General features: G+C 44.8%; 1 protein-coding gene across 1 annotated transcript in view; it reads right to left on the bottom strand.

Moving 5' to 3' along the window:
- LOC122816509 (CREB binding protein) overlaps positions 1-17864 on the bottom strand; it is a gene marked incomplete in the record, with an annotated part of 4149155 nt that overhangs the window by 3934582 nt on the left and 196709 nt on the right. The window contains 1 exon segment of the mRNA XM_044089341.1: positions 13371-14062. Within this exon segment, the coding sequence (XP_043945276.1) occupies positions 13371-14062 (692 nt within the window).

Below are 17864 nucleotides of genomic sequence, written 5' to 3'. Positions count from 1 at the left end.
TGAGCCCACCATTGGAATTCTTGCTTCAGGCATGGAATTATTGGAATTTGGGTTTCTAGGCTGTGCTTGTGCTGAGACCATAAATTCCTTAGGTACCACTGTAACTTTCTCATATGTAGTCTGGCATGTGGAATCAATATTATGCAGGATGCCATGTAACCCAGGGCTTGCAGGACTTTTCTTGCTGTTAGCTGGTTCTGCTTTGTTAATGCCATGAATTAGAGAGGGAGTTGCTCCTGTTTTTCTACTGTCAGGAATGCCATTTGTTTTGATGTGTCCAGATCTGCACCCAAGAAGGTTATCCTTTGGGATGGTATCAGCCTTGACTTTTTTATATTGACTGTGTATCCCAGGGCTTGTAGTAGATGAATGACCCTTTCCAAATCTTTTGTTAATTTGTTTTTGTTGTCCGCTTGTAACAGGCAGTCGTCCAGGTAAGGGTAAATTTGAATTCCCTGAAGCCTGCAATGAGCAATTACTGATGCCAGGCATTTCGTGAATTCTCTGGGCGCAGTAGATAAGCCAAAGGGCAATGCTGAGAATTGATAATGCTCTGATCCTGCAAGAAATCTGAGGTATCTTCTGCAATTTGGTCGTATGGGGACATGCAGGTATGCCTCCTTGAGATCTAGAGTTACCAGCCAAGACACCTTGCCCAGCATGGGAAGAAGCTGCTGTAGGGTCAGCATTTTGAATTTTGGAACAATGAGGTATGTGTTTAAAGCGGACAGGTCGAGAATAGGTCTCCATTGGTTTTCTTTTCTTGGTACCAGGAAGAGTCTGGAGTAAAATCCTTGCCCTTGTTCCATAGATGGTACCCTTTCTACAGCTCTCATCCTTAGTAAGTGAGTTATTTGTTCTAGAGCTTCTGTCTTCTGATTTGGAGGTAGGTTTGGCATTCCTCTCTTCCTTGGTAGAGTATGGAAGTGAAACCTGTAACCTTGGTCTATTGTCTGTAAAATCCATTTGTCTCCTGTGATGTAATGCCAGTTTACTGAAAATAAGGCTAGCTTCCCGCCTAAGGGTGCTTCTAGTTGTTCCCTGGTAGGCGGTGCCAGAGCCAAGTCACTGTGATTGTCCTGTGGAAGTGGTGGTGGCTGGATCTGTGGCTGTACCTCGCTGGTTGTTAGCCTGCCACTGGCGTCCCCTGTAGGCACCTCTGGATTGACCCCTGCCTCTTGAGCGCCTATTCCTGCCTCTCGGAGCTCTGGAGGTGTCTGGAAAGGACCAATTCTTGGAAGGCCAGTTCCTGCTAAACCTTGGAGGCTGGACCTGCAAGAAATCCTTGACTGTCTGGACAGATTTTGCTTTCTCTTCCACCTTCTTCAGCACCTGCCCGTGCAAGGGAGCCAAACAAATTGAGCTTATCCATGGGAGCATCTAGGAGCTTTGATTTAACATGGTCTGGTAAGGACTGCTCTTTTAACCATGCATGTCTTCTGATCACTGTGCCAGTCATGGCTGATCTAAAGGAAGCCTCCAGTGCATCATAGCCGCATTTTAAGGAATGATTACTGACCTGCTGAATGTTATGTACCATTTCCTGTACAGATTTTTTGTCTAATGGTTCATCCGAGGACAGTTTTTTAGTTAACTGGTCTAACATAAATTCCTGATACTGAATCATGTGGAATTGACAGTTCAAGGCCCTAGCTGAAAGAGTAGCAAAAGTGTAAACTTTTTTACCCCATCTCTCTAAGGCCCTAGATTCCCTTTCAGAGGGGAGGGTTTTTTTGGCAGAGGTAGCTGCTACAGCCTTGGGTCCCTGGGAGATAGTTTCGGGATCTGCAAAAGGGGCCTTATACAAATGATAACGTGTGTCCGGAACCCTGTAGTACCTATCGGGCTTAGCAGGGGCTGGAAGAAGAGAATCAGGAGCAGTACAAGCATCATTAAATGCATCATCCACAACAGTAAGTACTGGAGGAATGGCTAAAGGCCTATGCTGTGGCAAATGCAAAAAGGTTCTAAGCCTTTTCCTAGAGTCTGAAAAATCCTGGCCCTGCCATTGAAATTGTTCCCTCATAGCATGCAAGGTTTCCCCAAAAGAAAATTCCTCAGGTGGAGAGGCAGAAGGAATGGACTCTTCTGCATCAGAGTCCTCATAAGGAGAAAAAGGGCCCTCTGGAGGGTTTGAATTATCTGATTCATCAGAGGAGTCATCTGAAGAAACTGGCTCAGGGGGCTCTACTCTAGTCCTCTTCTCTGGAGGTGGGTGAGAGGCCCTGTCTGGATGTGGTTGGGATCCCCGGATCAAAGAAATGAGATCCTCTGCTAGACTAAGCATTTGTGAACTAGAGCTAGGCCTGTGAGAGGGGGTCTTAGCAGGCACAGTTTTGGTAGTTTTTGCTGCTTTAGCCCTGGCAAAGGCCTTAATCGACATGGATGCAGGTGGCCTAGCAGCTCCACGTGCAGGGGTCGAAATAACCAAAGGGATAGTATCAGATAAATCCTGTGAACCTGCAAGAGCGGGTGGGATTTCAGTAGCAGATTCAGCCAAGCTGGATGAGGCCTCGGTAGGAGGCAAGCTTTCGGCCGAAGGAAGAATCGTGGACTTGGTTTCAGCCGAAACAGAGGCACTCGCGGTTGGCTTAACCGCGGTTTCGGCCGAAACCGCGGACCGCGAGTGTCGGTCCTTTTCCTTGTGCTTTTTAGAAATTTGCGTAGTCGGAGTATCCGATGGCATAATGTAAGCAAAAGCGGAGCCGAAAAACTCTTCAGCAAATTCCGACCGTCTAAGCTTCCGTCGGTTGAAAGAAGCACAGGCTAGACAAGCTGCTACGTCGTGGTCTGGGCCTAAGCAAGGTAAGCAGTAAGAGTGGAAATCTTTATGAGGTATTTGTTTCCCACAAGTTAAACAGTTATTCACTTTTTCTGACATCGGCTGAGGCAAGAAAGAGTCCCCAACAGGGTACTTAGCTTTTTAGAAGTCTTCGGTAGTAGTAATCTCTGGTTCTGTCCGACCGGCACTTGCGAACAGCTTCTGCTTGGCCACGGCAAGAAAGACTGAGGAAAATGGCATCGGCTGATGCCTTTATACCCGAAGAACTGCAGCTATGACGTCGGGTGAAGTGCGACATCAGCAGAGGCCAGACCCAGACTTTGGAATCCGGCCGACCGAAGGGCTGCCTGACGACAGGACAACCCATTTGTAAGGACTGCAGATGCATCCTTGAAGGACATCCTGGACTGCAACAGTGAATACACTCGAACATCTACATTTATGGTAGGTACACAACTGTACTATGTTCATCGTGTTTCACTGTTGCAGTCATTACTCTTGGGTAGAATCCCAAAGCTGAGGATGGGTGGCTGGGCTAAATAGGATTAGGAGAGGCTATGAGGCCCTGCAGAACTGCAGTGGCAAAGCCTGCTCTGGACTTGGAGTAAAGAGGTAAGTGGTAGTGCTTTGTGAAGGTGTGCACTGAACTCCAAGTTGCAGCCTCCAAGATATCTTTGGTTGGTACTCCTCTGAGGAAGGCTGCTGCTCTGGTGGAATGAGGCCTAATGCCCTTAGGCACTGATTTGCAATGTTGAAAATAGCAGAAATGGATGCAATGGCCTATCCATTTAGAAATAGTCTGTTTTGAGATGGCCTTTCCATGTGATCCTGCAGCTTATGACACTAAAAGTTGCTCAGTCTTTCCGAAAGCTTTAGTTCTGTCCAAGTAGAAGCATAACTGCCTGTGTATGTCCAAAGAATGCAGAATTTTCTCAACCTTGTTCTGTGGATTTGGATAAAAGGTAGGCAAGTGAATGGTTTGGTTGAGGGCCACACTAGACACCACCTTAGGCATTAATGTAGGGTTTGTCCTCAGAGAAACCCTGTCTGGATGAAAAATAATGAAAGGTTCCACAGCCATGAGTGCTTGTAACTCAGAGACTCGCCTTGCAGAGGTTATTGCTAGGAGCAGAGCTGTTTTCCAGGATAAGAATTTTATATCTGCTGTTGATGCTGGATCAAAAGGAGGCAGTGTGAGTTTTTCCAAAACATAATTTAGGTCCCAGGCCAGAATTGGTGCTCTCCTTGGAGGCCTAATGTTTTTGGCCCCTCTGAGGTACTGCCTTATTAAAGGATGAGAAAAGATAGGTGGTTCCATATTGCAATGGGCTGAAATGGCAGCGGCATGAATATTAATTGATGAGAAAGAAAGGCCTTTGTTCAGCATCTCAGTTAGGTTTTGTAAAATCTGAGGGATATTTGGTACACACGTGTCAATGCATTATTCCTGGTTCCAAGCACAGAATCTCTTCCATTTTTCTGCATAAGATTTTCTGGTACTGGGCCTCCTGGCCTTCAAGATAACATCCATAACAGCTTTTGAAAGAGGAGTGTTCTGAATGGCTACATTACCCGCCATGCTGCCAGATTTAAGGTCCTGAGTTGGCTGTGCAGGATCTGATTGTTTTGTTGGGTCAGCAAGTGAGAAGTTTGAGGCAATATCCATGCTGGACCTTGAGACGAGCTCTTTAGGATTGGGTACCAGTGCTAGCGTGGCCAGTCTGGTGCAATCAGTATAATTTTTGGCTTCTCTTGTCTGACCTTTAGGAGTACCCTGGGAAGGAGAGGCAGTGGGGGAAAAGCATATACTGTTAGATTTTTCCAGCTGAATGATAGGGCGTCCACTTTCCATGCTTGCTTGTGCTAAATCTTTGTGCAAAATCTCTGCAATTGGCAGTCGTGAGGGGAGGCAAATAGATCTATGTCTGGGCATCCCCATTTCCTTATTATCATGCTGAAAACTTGTAGATCCAGTTTCCATTCGTGGGGATCCATGAGATTTCTGCTTAGTTCGTCTGCCAGAGTATTTGTTTTTCCTGGCAGGAATTGTGCTTGCAGGTGAACTTGAAAAGCCAATGCTGTGTCCCATACGGTCATTGCTTGTCTGCAGAGGGGGTAGGAATGTGTACCTCCCTGCTTGTTTATGTACCACATGACCATAGTTTTGTCTGTCTTCATCAGTAACTGTCCTGGATGAAGCAGGTCCTTGAAAGCTGTCAGGGCATTTTGAACAGCTAGCATCTCTTTTTGACTGATGTGAAGATACATCTGGTTTGCAGGCCATGTGCCCTGAATACATTTTCCTGCCATATGGGCCCCCCAGGCATAATCTGATGCATCCGTTGTCAGTGTCTGTCTGGCTGTGGGTAAACTGAATGGCAGACCCTTGTTGTGGTGACAGGCTTCTGGCCAACATCGAAACTCCTGTTGCAGGCAGGGAATGAGTGCAATTACTGTCTCCAGGCTGTGGCAATGCTGAGTCCAAACACTTTTTAGATACCATTGTAGTTTCCTCATATGCAGTCTGGCATATGGAATTAGTAGAATGCAGGATGCCATGAAACCCAAGGCCTGCAGGAGTTTCCTTGCAGATAAGTGGGTTTATGTTGCCGATTTCTTGAAGTAAGTAGTCAGTTGCTTTTGCTTGTCTGGCGTGAGATAAGCCATCTGGGCAGTTGTATTTAAGCTTGCACCCAAGAATATTATCTCTTGAGCGGACACTAGTTTTGATTTTTTTCATTTACTGTGTACCCTAGGCCAATTAGTAATCTTTTTACAAACGCCAGATGCTTTAGAAGAGTGTCTTTGTTCTCTGCTTGAATTAGGCAGTTGTCCAAGTAGGGATATATTTGAATTCCTTTTTGTCTGAAAAACGTAATTACTGGTGCCAGGCATTTTGTGAAGACCCTGGGCGCAGTAGATAAGCCAAAGGGCAGTGCAGAGAATTGGTAATGCATTGAGCCAGCTATGAATCTGAGGTATCTTCTGCAAGATTGTCTGATTGGGACATGCAGGTATGCCTCTTTTAGGTCCAAAGTTACGAGCCAAGCCTTCTTGCCGAGCATGGGCAGTAGCTGCTGTAGAGTCAACATCTTGAATTTTGGAACTTCCAGAAACATATTTAGTATAGACAGGTCCAGTATTGGTCTCCAGGTTTTGTGCTTTCTGGGTACTAGGAAAAGTCTGGAGTAAAATCCTTGCCCCTGCTCTTGTTGTGGTACTTGATGAATGGCCCTCATGTCCATGAGGGCTGTAATTTGTTTTTGATTGTGTGGCAGGTCTGGCATACCTTTTGACCTTGGTAGAGTGTGAAAGTGGAACCTGTAGCCTTGGGACACTATGTTCAGGACCCATTTGTCTTGGGTAACCATTTGCCAATTTGATGTAAAAAGTGCTAGTTTTCCCCCTAAGGGGGCTGCCAAAAGAAAAGTGCTTGGATCTGGTAGAGGAAAGTCATTGGGATTGTTTCCTGTAAGGTTGTGATTTGTCTTCTCCGCTTTTTGAGGTAGGAGCACCCCATTGCTTAGGCCTGTATGAGCCTTGAGGCTGAGATCTGCCTCTGGGATGCCTATATCTGCCTCTTTGTGGTCTGTCTGACAATGGAAAGGACCAATTTCTAGAAGGCCAGTTCCTGCTAAACCTGGGTGGCTGTACCTGTAAGAAATCCTTGACGGTCTGCATGGATTTTGCTTTATCCTCCATTTTTTTCAACACCTCTTCTGCTTTAGTACCAAACAAAGTATCATGCTGTAATGGTGCATCTAATAATTTTGCTTTAACATGATCAGGCAGATTCTGTTCCTTTAACCAACCATGCCATCTAATAACAGAACCTGTAACAGCGGCCCTGCAAGAGGCTTCCAGTGAATCATAACCACGTTGCAAAGTATGCTTTCCCACTTGTTCAGCTGCATGCAATAAATCCTGCAATTCCTTGTTCTCTGAACATTCAGTATTTGTCAACAATTTGTTTAAGCAGTGACATTAAATATTGCTGATATTTAAGCATATGAAACTGACAATTTAAAGCCCTTACAGCCAGGGTAGCAGAACTGCAGACTTTTTTCCCCCAACTGTCTAGAGCCCTAGAATCCCTATCAGAGAGGACGGGGTTTTTGCAGTGGAAGCTTTAACCCTTTTGGGACCCTGAGATATAGCTTCTGGGTCAGCAGCGGGGTTTTTATATAGGAATTTATGAGAATCCGGGACCCTGTAGTATCTGTCTGGCTTAGCAGGTGCAGGGGGTAAAGAGTCAGGTGACAGGCCGGATTCTGAAAATACATCATCTACAATGTCTAGAACAGGTGGAATAGCAAGGGGTCTGTGCTGAGGAAGTAGCAGAAAGTCTCTGAGCCTTTTCTTAGATTCAGAATAATCTTGGCTCTCCCAGTGGAAATGCTCCCTCATAGTATGCAGGGTTTCCCCAAAAGAATAATCCTCAGGAGGAGAGGCTGAAGGAATGTATTCTTCAGCATCAGAATCCTCACAGGGAAGCATGGAGTAATCCTGTTCAGAAGAGGAATCAGAGGAAATAGAAACGTGATCAGAAAAATCATACTCTGTCTCTTGCCTAGGCCTCTTATCAGGAAGGGGATGGGAACCCTTGATCAAAGTAATTAGGTCTTCGGCCATTTTGAGTATCTGTTTTTTAGGCATGGAAGTCTGAGCAGGAGAGTGCTGTACTTGTTTCTTTGTCTTCAGAGCTGCTTTAGTCTTTGTCTTTGAAGCTGAACATGGCTTAATATATAGTTGTGTAGGTCTGAAGACACCCTCAGAAGCTGATGCCTGCTCATCGGCTCCGGACCCATCTGAGGGAATGATTTCCGAGTGTCCAATACCTTGAGTATCCAGAGGCCCAGTCGGCTCCACGTGGGAGTCGGTAGCGGCCTGTGGCTCTGAGGTAGCGGGCGCCAGGGGCTGCGAAAGCGCCTCACTGAGAACTGGCGACTGGGCCTAGCAGAAGCCTCGTTGTTGGTTTTGGACCTCGGATGCCTATCCTTTTCCTTGTTCTTGTGTTTTTTTGTAAACTCCAGTTGTCGACTGGCCCGACGGCATTATATAATTAAATCTTCGGCCAAAGTAATGAAATGCAAAATCGAACCGATGCTTGATAGTGCGTTGGTTAAATCTAGCACAAAACCGACAGCTAGCAACGTTGTGATCAGGGCCTAGGCAAGGAATACAGCAAGAGTGAAAATCCTTATGAGGTATTTGCTTCCCACAAGAAATACAATTGTTAACTTTTTCTGACATCGGTCTGGAGCAAGAAAAAACTTTCCCCAACGGGGTACTTAGCTTTAATGAAGACTTTGGTTCTGAAATTCGGATAAGAAAATCTCAGGAGTCGGCCGACCAGCACTTGCGAACCGTTTTTGCTTAGGGCACCGCGCAGCAAGAAAGACTGAAGAAAATGGCGTCAGCTGCATCTTTTATACCCCTGGCGCACTGATGTCAGGGAAGAGGCGACAGCAACCGATGCCATACCTAGACTTTGGAATTCTGGCTGACTGAGGGCAGCCTGCCAGCAGGATAACCCAAGAGTAATGACTGCAACAGTGAAACACGATGAACATCTGATAGTGCATGTAGCCTGCTTTGAAGCGTAGGTATCTTCTGCAGGATTCTCTTTATTGGGATGTGCAGGTAGGCTTCCTTTAGATCCAGTGTTGCCAACCAGGCATCCTTGCCTAGCATAGGAAGCAGCTGGTGAAGAGTTACCATCTTGAATTTTGGGATCACCAAAAATGTGTTTAGGATAGAGAGATCCAGTATAGGACGCCAGGAATTGTCTTTTCTGGACACCAGGAAAAGTCTTGAAAAGAAACCTTGTCTCCTTTCCCTCTTCTGGAAAAGCTGAATAGCCCTGATGCTTAAGAGAAGGAGAATTTGCTTCTGAGCCTCTGCCCACTGATTTGGGGGTAGATCTGGCCAACCATTTTGGGTTGGTAAAACGTGAAAGTGGAATCTTTATCCTTGGGAAACTATATTTAAAACCATTTGTCCTGGGTAATCCGTTCCCAATTTTTTGCCTGCCGGGCAATCTTTCCCCCTAAGGGAACAGTCAGTTGTGCAGGGCTTGGAAGATTTAAAGTTAAGTCATTGAGACAGTGTACCATGGGGGGAGACTTACCACTCCCTGCTTTGAAGTGGGAGCCCCCCCCCCCCCACTGCTTAGGCTTGTGTGCAGCCTGAAACTGTAACCTAGGTGGTCTGCTCTTCCTGGGTTTGGACTGAGAAGCCCTGGAAGAGGCTGGAAAGGACCAATTCTTTGAAGGCCAATGCCTACTAAATCTGAGAGGCTGTACTTGCAGGAAATCTTTAACAGTTTGCATAGATTTAGTTTTTCCCTCCATCTTTTTAAAGTACTACTTCTGCTTTGTTGCCAAACAGGCGGTCTTGGTTTAAGGGAACATCCGGCAGTTTAGCTTTAACATGATCTGGCAAAGATTGCTCCTTAAGCCAAGCATGCCTTCCAAGTACAGACCCAGTCACAGCAGCCCTGCAAGATGCCTCTAGTGAATCAAAACCACATTGCAAAGTATGTTTTCTTACTTGTTCAGCAGAATGCATTAAATCCTGTAAATCTTTATTTTCAGAACAGTCAGGAATCAACATCATTTTCTGTTTAAGCAATCCAGTAAGATGCTGCTGATACTTTAACATGTGAAACTGGCAGTTTAAGGCCCTAATGGCCAAGGCTGCAGAAGTGTATACCTTTTTACCCCATCTATCCAGTGCCTTGGAATCTCTATCAGAGGGGGTAAGATTTTTGGCAGTAGTAGCCTTAATGCCCTTGGGTCCCTGTGAAATGGTCTCTGGATCCGCAGTAGGATTTTTAGAGAGGAACTTGTGAGAGTCAGGAACCCTGTAATATCGATCAGGTTTTCTGGGAGCAGGAGGTAGAGAGTCAGGGGCCAAGCTAGATTCCGAAAAGGCATCATCAACAATGTCCAGTACAGGAGGGATAGCTAAAGGCCTGTGTTGGGACATGAGTAAAAAATCCCTAAGCCTTTTTTCAGAGTCAGAGTAATCCTGGCTTTCCCAGTGAAAATGCTCCCTAAGAGTATGCAAGGTTTCACCAAAAGAGAAATCCTCTGGAGGGGAAGCAGAGGGAATAGAGTCCTCTGAATCAGAATCCTCATAGATAGATAAGAGTAAATCCTAACCATCAGCGGAAACAGAAATTTCAGACTCCTGATCATAAGAATCATAAGCAAACTCAGTCCTAGGTCTCTTAGAGGGGGAAGGTTGGCTTCCCCTGATTAAAGTATTAAGGTCTTCAGATATTCTTATTTGTTTTTTAGGCATAGAGGCCTGACCATGCGGTCTGGGCATTGGTTTTCTAGGCATGGATCGAGTTTTAGGCCTTGAAGAAGAAGATGACGCTGGTTTAATATGCAAGTCAGTAGAGGCCTGAATACACCCTCAGAAGTCGGTGCCTGCATAGCGGCTCAGGACCCATCCAAGGTAGAGACCTCCACAGGTTCCACAGTTGAAGCATCTCGTGGCATATCGGACTCTGAATGGGTCTCCGTAGAGGCCTGCGAATCACAAGTAGCGGGTATCAGAAACTGTGAATGCGCCTCACTGAGTACCGGTGAACTGATGACTAACTTAGGAAAAGCACCATCGGCAGCTTTGGACCTATGCGATCGGTCTCTGCGTTTTTTCAGAATGTTGGTAGTCGGGTGGCTTACCAAAGTCATATCTGGATAATCGAACCGAGTACCAAAATAATTAGAAGTGTAAATAAACCGATGATGAATAGTTTGTTGTTTAAATAAGGCACAAAACCGACAGCAAGGTACATTGTGGTCAGGGCCTAAGCTAGGAATGCAGTACGAATGAAAATCTTTATGAGGGAATTGCTTTCCACAAGAAATACAATTATTAACTTTTACCGACATCTGTTTAGAATGATGCCGCGGTGGTACGGCGGTAGCGTTGTTACCTCACAGCAAGAGGTTCTCCTGTTCGATTCTCGGCTTGGCTTGGAAGTGCCTTCTGTGTGGAGTCTGCATGTCCTCCCCGCGGTTGGGTAGCGTTTGAAAGACATGCGTGTGTAAATGGGCGTGCCTTCGTAAAAATCTACTGCCAATCATTAGCGGACCAGAGTTCCGCTGTGGTGACCCCTTACCGGGAAAATGCCGAAAGACAAACAACAACAACTGACATCTGTTTAGAGCAAGAAAAAGTTTCCCCAACGGGGTTCTTAGCTTAGTTGAAGACTTCGGTTCTGAAATTCAAAAACGAAAATTTCAGGAGTCGGCCGACCGGCACTTGCGAACTGCTTCTGCTTCGGGCACCGCACGGCAAGAAAGACTGATGTAATGGCGTCGGCTGCATGCTTTATACCCCTGACTACCTGACGTCATGGAAGATAACTTTTGTTTTTCCAGTGGAGCATCCAAAAGCTTAGCTTTAACATGTTCTGGCAGAGATTGTTCCTTCAGCCAAGCATGCCTGCGTATGACACCACCTGTCATTGCTGACCTACATGAAGCTTCCAATGCATCATAACCACACTGCAAGAAATGGTTGCTAACCTGCTGGGAATTATGTACCAGACCCTGAAGGGATTTACGGTCAAGGGGTTCAGAAGACAATTTCTTATGCATTTCTTCTAACAAATACTCTTGATACTGTATCATGTGAAATTGACAATTTAATGCCCTCATAGCAAGAGTGGCAGAAGTATACACTTTTTTACCCCATCTCTCTAATGCCCTGGACTCCTTTGCAGAGGGGAGTGGGTTCTTAGTAGAAACAGCTGCAACCCCTTTAGGGCCCTGTGAAATAGTTTCAGGGTCAGCAGAGTGGGCCTTATAAAGAAAATTATGTGTGTCCGGGACCCTATCAGGCTTAACAGGAGCCGGAGGCAGAGTGTCAGGGGTCATACTAGAGTCAGAATATACATCATCAATCACATTTAAAACAGGAGGAATAGCCAAAGGTCTATGCTGAGGTAAATGAAGAAAAGTTCTTAGTCTTTTCCTGGAATCAGAATATTCCTGGCCCTGCCATTTGAAATGCTCTCTCATAGTGTGAAGGATCTCCCCAAAGGAAAGCTCTTCAGGAGGGGAGGCTGAGGGAATAGATTCCTCTGCATCCGAATCCTCGTAGGCCGAGTAAGCCTCCTCCTGGTAGTCTGAGTGATCCGAGCCAACAGAGGCCTCCTCTGAGGAAAGGGGATCAGGGGGATCCATCCTGGGCCTTTTGTCTAGAGGGGGTTGGGAGCCCCTGTCCGGATGAGGCTGAGAGCCCCTAATTAAGGAGATCAGGTCCTCTGCCAAAGTTAAAATCTGTGAACTAGAAGAAGGTCCCGGAGGAATAACTCTGGGAGGCATGGTTTTAGTGTGTTTTGCAGCTTTAGCCCTGGTGAAGGCCTTAATAGACATGGATGCAGGAGGCCTGGCTGCACCACGTGCTGGTGTAGCTTTATCTAAAGGTATGGTGTCGGAAGATTCCAATACACCAGTTTCGGAAGGCAATTCTGTAACCGACTCGGTAGGAGCCTCCGGGACCGAGGCTGTCGGTTGTATTACTTCAGGGTTCGGAAGGTCCAAGGACTCGGTATCAGCCTAAACAGAGACACTCGCGGTAGGCCTATACGCGGCTTCAGCCGAAACCACGGGCCGCGTGTGTCGGTCCTTGTCTTTCCGTTTCTTAATTAGATGCGATGTCGGGGTTTCCGACGGCATTTTGTAGGCAAAACTATCCCCAAAAACCTCTTCTGCGAACTCCGACCGACGTCTTAAGAGAGCGTCAGTTGAAAGAAGCGCAGGCAGAGCAGGCCGAGACGTCGTGGTCTGGGCCTAAGCAAGGAAGACAATAAGAGTGGAAATCCTTATGAGGTATTTGTTTCCCACAAGTTAAACAATTATTAACTTTTTCTGACATCGGCTGAGGCAAGAAAGAGTCCCCAACTGGGTACTTAGCTTTTGAAGTCTTCGGATAGCGAAATTACAGGAGCTGGCCGACCGGCACTTGCGAACTGCTTCTGCTTCGGGCACCACGCGGCAAGAAAGACTGAGGAACATGGCGTCAGCTGACGCTTTTATACCCCAGGCGTTGTGACGTCGGGGAAGGAGCGACATCAGCCGACGCCGGACCCAGACTTTGGAATCCGGCCGACCGAAGGGCTGCCTGAGGCAGGACAACCCATATGTGATGACTGCAGATGCATCCTTGAAGGACATCATCAACTTCACATCAATGTTTTATACAGGTTCTCACAAAAGGCACAAACCACGCAAAGAGAAAAGGAACCTGTTTTGCTAGGTCATTTTCAAATAATGGGGCAAATTTGAACAAATGCAATAACCAGCAGTGTTCACAACCCTAAAACATACACAAACAGTATGATCAAAGAGACCTCTGCAGTTTAGCTAACTTGCACCTCTTGTGATGGCTCAGTGTGTGACTACAGTCCTGCAATGCATAAATGTCCCTAAGCAAAAAATAAAAGTTTATAAAACCCAACTTCACATTTAAACCATCAGAGAGAGACGTTTTTCATGATACAATATACTTTTAATTAGTTCAGGTGAATAAAGTGATGCAACAGAACTCTACTTACTCTACTTACCTTAGTCATGGCTCCAGTCTGAGGAGCATTCAGTGATGTATGACCAGCCATCACTGGGGCCCCTTGCGTTAATGTGTCAGCCAGCACACTGCCGGTGTTTCCCTGCATTCCAGGTCCAGAAAACTGCATTCCTGTTGTTCTACCTCTTCCAGCTGCACCAAGTGATCCATTAATTACTTGCCCTTGTCCTGGCTGGGATGCACTCATCAAACTGTGACCAGAGTTACTTGTTAGGAGGGCCTGATGTGTCTGGTTAAAGTTAGTGTTCAAGCATAATCCAGGGGCAGTTTGTGAAGTCACTGCACTGTTCGACACCATGTTGACTTGTTTCTGTGTTTGAGAATTCAAGGCTTGCACTGCAGAAGATGTACAGCCAGAGGTGTTAACTGTCTGCTTCAAGTTCGATACAGGTGATGTAAGACCTGTATTCATTGGGTTCTTACTTACTGAAGACAAGCCACCAATACTGGTACTGTTCTGTTGGACGGTGATAGCCATTCCAGGTTGGACAGGACTGCTAGAGTTTACACTTAAGCTTGAACTGCCCGCCCGTAACAGTTCTGAAAGTTGCTTGTGCTTGGAGGCAGCATCTTGGCCAGGGCTCCCATTGCTGTTCAATATGCTTAAATCTCCTCCATTCGGAATCAGTTCATCTGGGAGGTTATCCTCCAAATCAAAGAATGTTCCAAAATCTAACAAAAACAAACAAAATTAGAGACCGGAATAAACCATGCATAACATGAGCTTCACTGGCAAGGCTTCTAAAAAAACATCTTCAGCATTACTTTGCAGTTGAAAATGAAGAAGCAATACCAAATCTGATAAGACAGTCTTACAGCACAGAGAAATGGACATCTCTTACAAATTAATACCATCAATCACTTTACTTTTTCTTTTTTAAGGCTAACGTCAGACAGCACTGTACCTTTTCAACTGTTTAGGAAACAGAATGACAGAGATAAACAGTTCTAATCCACATAATGCACAGAAAAAAGACTGCTTTAAAGAATTCAAATAAATGAACCAAGTAAAAGCCTTTAAACAATTTCAAACATACACAAAAATCAATGCTGTATATTAAAGCTTACTTGCAGAAAAATGAGCCTTCATTTTCATCACTACAAAATGTTAACATACTTTAGCCTAGTCAACAAGACAGCATGTAAAAAGGAATTATGTTCAAAAACTGCAATACCACCAAATAGTTGTAAATACAATGCTACTGATCTACCATAAGCACTCTAAAGCAACCCCATCAAGGCGACAGAAAAGTGCTACAAAAAGATTTAGCTGCAAAATTAGGACTATGGTCTGAAGTCCCATAAAGTAAGTGTGTGTGTGTGTGTGTGTGTGTGTGTGTGTGTGTGTGTGTGTGTGTGTGTGTGTGTGTGAGAAGGCTATAAGAAGCACGCAAAAAAGTTAAGCAAAACACATTCCTTCTACCAAATGAATGGCTATCAGTGAAGTTATAGTACCACCAGACCAAAAAAAAAAGACAATCACATGACAAACATTATGACAGACCTGCTTGGAGAATTCCATCTTTGCTATAGCCTTCAGGACTTGCATGCCTCACATGCTCTAGGGGGCTATAACTTTCACAAGCTTCATTTGTACCTCCTCCTTTCTAGGATTTCCTAACCCCCCACCCCTTTCTCCAGTTTCCTCACCAAATGAGTGAGAGGAAAAAAAAAAAGTTGACAAGGCAACAGACCTTCCCACACCATAAAAGTGGGCTGGAGGGGATACATAATACTTGAGACTGAACTCTACAAGTAGATCTACCATTACATAACTGCCAAGGAGAATCCAGCGCTCATTAACCTTTACAAGGGTCCCCAGCTAATCCTCAAAGGGAAACTGGACTACAGAAATACTCACATGAATTCTAGTCTCCAATCAGAGACCTAAACCTGGAGACAATACTCAACTTACACTATTATACAATGATTTTCAATGAGGACCATGTAGCTTTTCTACAGAGATTATCGACAGACACACCTGGACAGAAAAAGACCACTAAAGAAGACAGCCTTGGAAGAATGAGCTTAAGTTAACCCTGGCAACACCTTCCACATTTATGCTGAACAAAAGAAACAACTTGATTCCAAATAGCCAGAAACAGCTGAATTAACTTTTTGCCATACGTACTAGAAATAACATTTACTTTATTGTATTCATACATGCAGTTTTAATCAGGTAAGTACACTGGTCTAAGGTCTCTTGAGGGACAACCTGGGCCTAGAAGGCAAATTTAAACTGAATGTTTAACTTGATGTACTGAACATGTTAAATCACCATTACTGTAACATCTGAACATGCAATGGCACAAAATAAGTAAACTAATTCAAACAGTGCTTAAAAGTGCATACGTTCAATAGCATACACAGGTAAGGCTGCTCAACACAACAAGAATTCAATAAGGAATACCTGACAAAACAGAGTACACAAGAAAGACAGGCTGGTGGTATTATTATAATATGAGAAGGAAATTGGTGAAAAAAGTAGTAAATTAGCAAGAAAAAAAGGAAGCTTGTAAGCAGAAGCCAACTGTATGTTGAAGATAAGGAAAATGGGACGTGGAATATAATTATAAAAAAAGAGACATAAGCATTTAAGGCATGAGCTTTTGAAAAGTGATGTTTATAATGAAGACACGAAAATAAAATAGACCGTTACAACTGTGATTATGAAAAGGGAGAAGTGAAGTGACTAGAGTAGGAGTGTCTAAATAACTGAAATCCTTTGTAATACTTTTATTGTTACCCATGCAATATCTCGACTGCCTATGGACAACCACACAATGCAGCAGGGACTCACTATGACTAAAATAATCCCTGCTCAATCAACACAAGCTCAAAAGATTCCTTAAGGTCCTCTTCTACATAAATGATGGGTTCGTCCTCAAACTCATTCCTTGTGAAAAATAAAGTATGGCGGGTCATCCTAAAGGGACTGCAAAGAGTTGAGCCACATGCCCTCACTGTTTAACTGGCTTCTGCATCTGAACAGACAAAAAACAGTAAAGGAAATATTTTTGTCTGCACTTGTTGCCTAGCTATTCCAACTGTATGAACTGCTTCTGCACTGCCCGTTGCTTTCTTTGTACTTCTTTAGGCATTTAAGCTGTTTTTCCATTGCCTATACTTTTACATTATTTTAAGCTAATACTGCCTCGGCTGATATTACTCTTTGCACTGTTCTGCTTCATTTAGTACTGCTTTGCTCCATTTAAATCACTACCTTGAATAACTCTGCTTGGCCAGGGGTGGAAGCCATCTTAGAACCAATTGTGATTTGATCCAAGTGAGAGATGAAATACTACAGGTCCAGAGTAGTTTTGACCACTTGGACTTCAGATTTCAGCTATTTTTACTGGTTATTTTATTGCTCCCTCATGGTATGCAAGGTTTCCCCAAAAGAATAGCCCTCAGAAGGAGATGCTGAAGGTATAGATTCTTCAGCATCAGAATCCTCATAGGGAGGGAAGAGGATATTCCTGATCAGAAGAGGAATCAGAAGAAATAGAAACCTGATCTGAAGATTCATAGTCAGTGTGTCTTGCCTACGCCTCTTATCAGGAGGGGAATGGGAAACCGTGATCACGGTAATCAAGTCTTCGGCCATTTTGAGCATCTGTTTTTTGGGCACAGAGGCCTGTCCACGTGGCTTTTGAGTTTGTTTCCTTGCTTTAGAAGGTGCTTTAGTCTTTGCCTTTGAAGCTGAAGTAGTTTTAATGTAAAGATGTTTAGGTCTGAATACAGCCTCAAAAGCCGGTACCTGCTCAGTGGCTCTGGACCCATCTGAGAGATTAGCGTCCGAGGCTCCAATACCTTGAGTATCCAGCGGCATGGCCAACTCCACGTGGGAGTCGGTAGCGGCCTGCGACTCTAAGGTAGTAGGCATCAGTTGCTGCGAAAGCGCCTCACTGAGAACCGGCGAACCAGTACCTGGCTTAGGAGAAGCTTCATCATCTGTTTTGGGCCTCAATTGTTTTTCTCTATCCTTTTCTTTGCGTTTTTGTAAACTCCAGTAGTCGGATCGCTATCCAACGACATTTCAGGATAATTAAACCAGCGTCCAAAAAAGTTTAAAGCAAAATTATACCGACGCTTAATAGTGCATTGGTTAAATCTAGCACAAAACCGACAACCAGTAACATTGTGATCAGGGCCTAGGCAAGGAATACAGTAAGAATGAAAATCCTTATGAGGTATTTGCTTTCCACAAGAAATACAATTAACTTTTTCTGTCATCAGTCTGGAGCAAGAAAAAAGTTTCCCCAATGGGGTACTTAGCTTTACTGAAGACTTTGGATCTGAAACTCAAACAAGAAAATCTCAGGAGTCGGCCGACTGGCACTTGCAAACTGCTTCTTCTTCGGGCACCGTACGGCAAGAAAGACTGAAGAAAATGGCGTCAGCTGCTTCTTTTATACCCCTGATGACCTGACGTCAGGGAAGGGGGCAACAGCAGCCGACGCAGGACCCAAGA

Source organism: Protopterus annectens, chromosome 12.part0 (assembly GCF_019279795.1).
Source record: "Protopterus annectens isolate FY-2018-M chromosome 12.part0, PAN1.0, whole genome shotgun sequence".
In the NCBI taxonomy this organism is placed as follows: domain Eukaryota; kingdom Metazoa; phylum Chordata; order Ceratodontiformes; family Protopteridae; genus Protopterus; species Protopterus annectens.
Note: the sequence above shows the minus strand (reverse complement) of the source record. Positions and strands in the feature narration are given on the sequence as shown.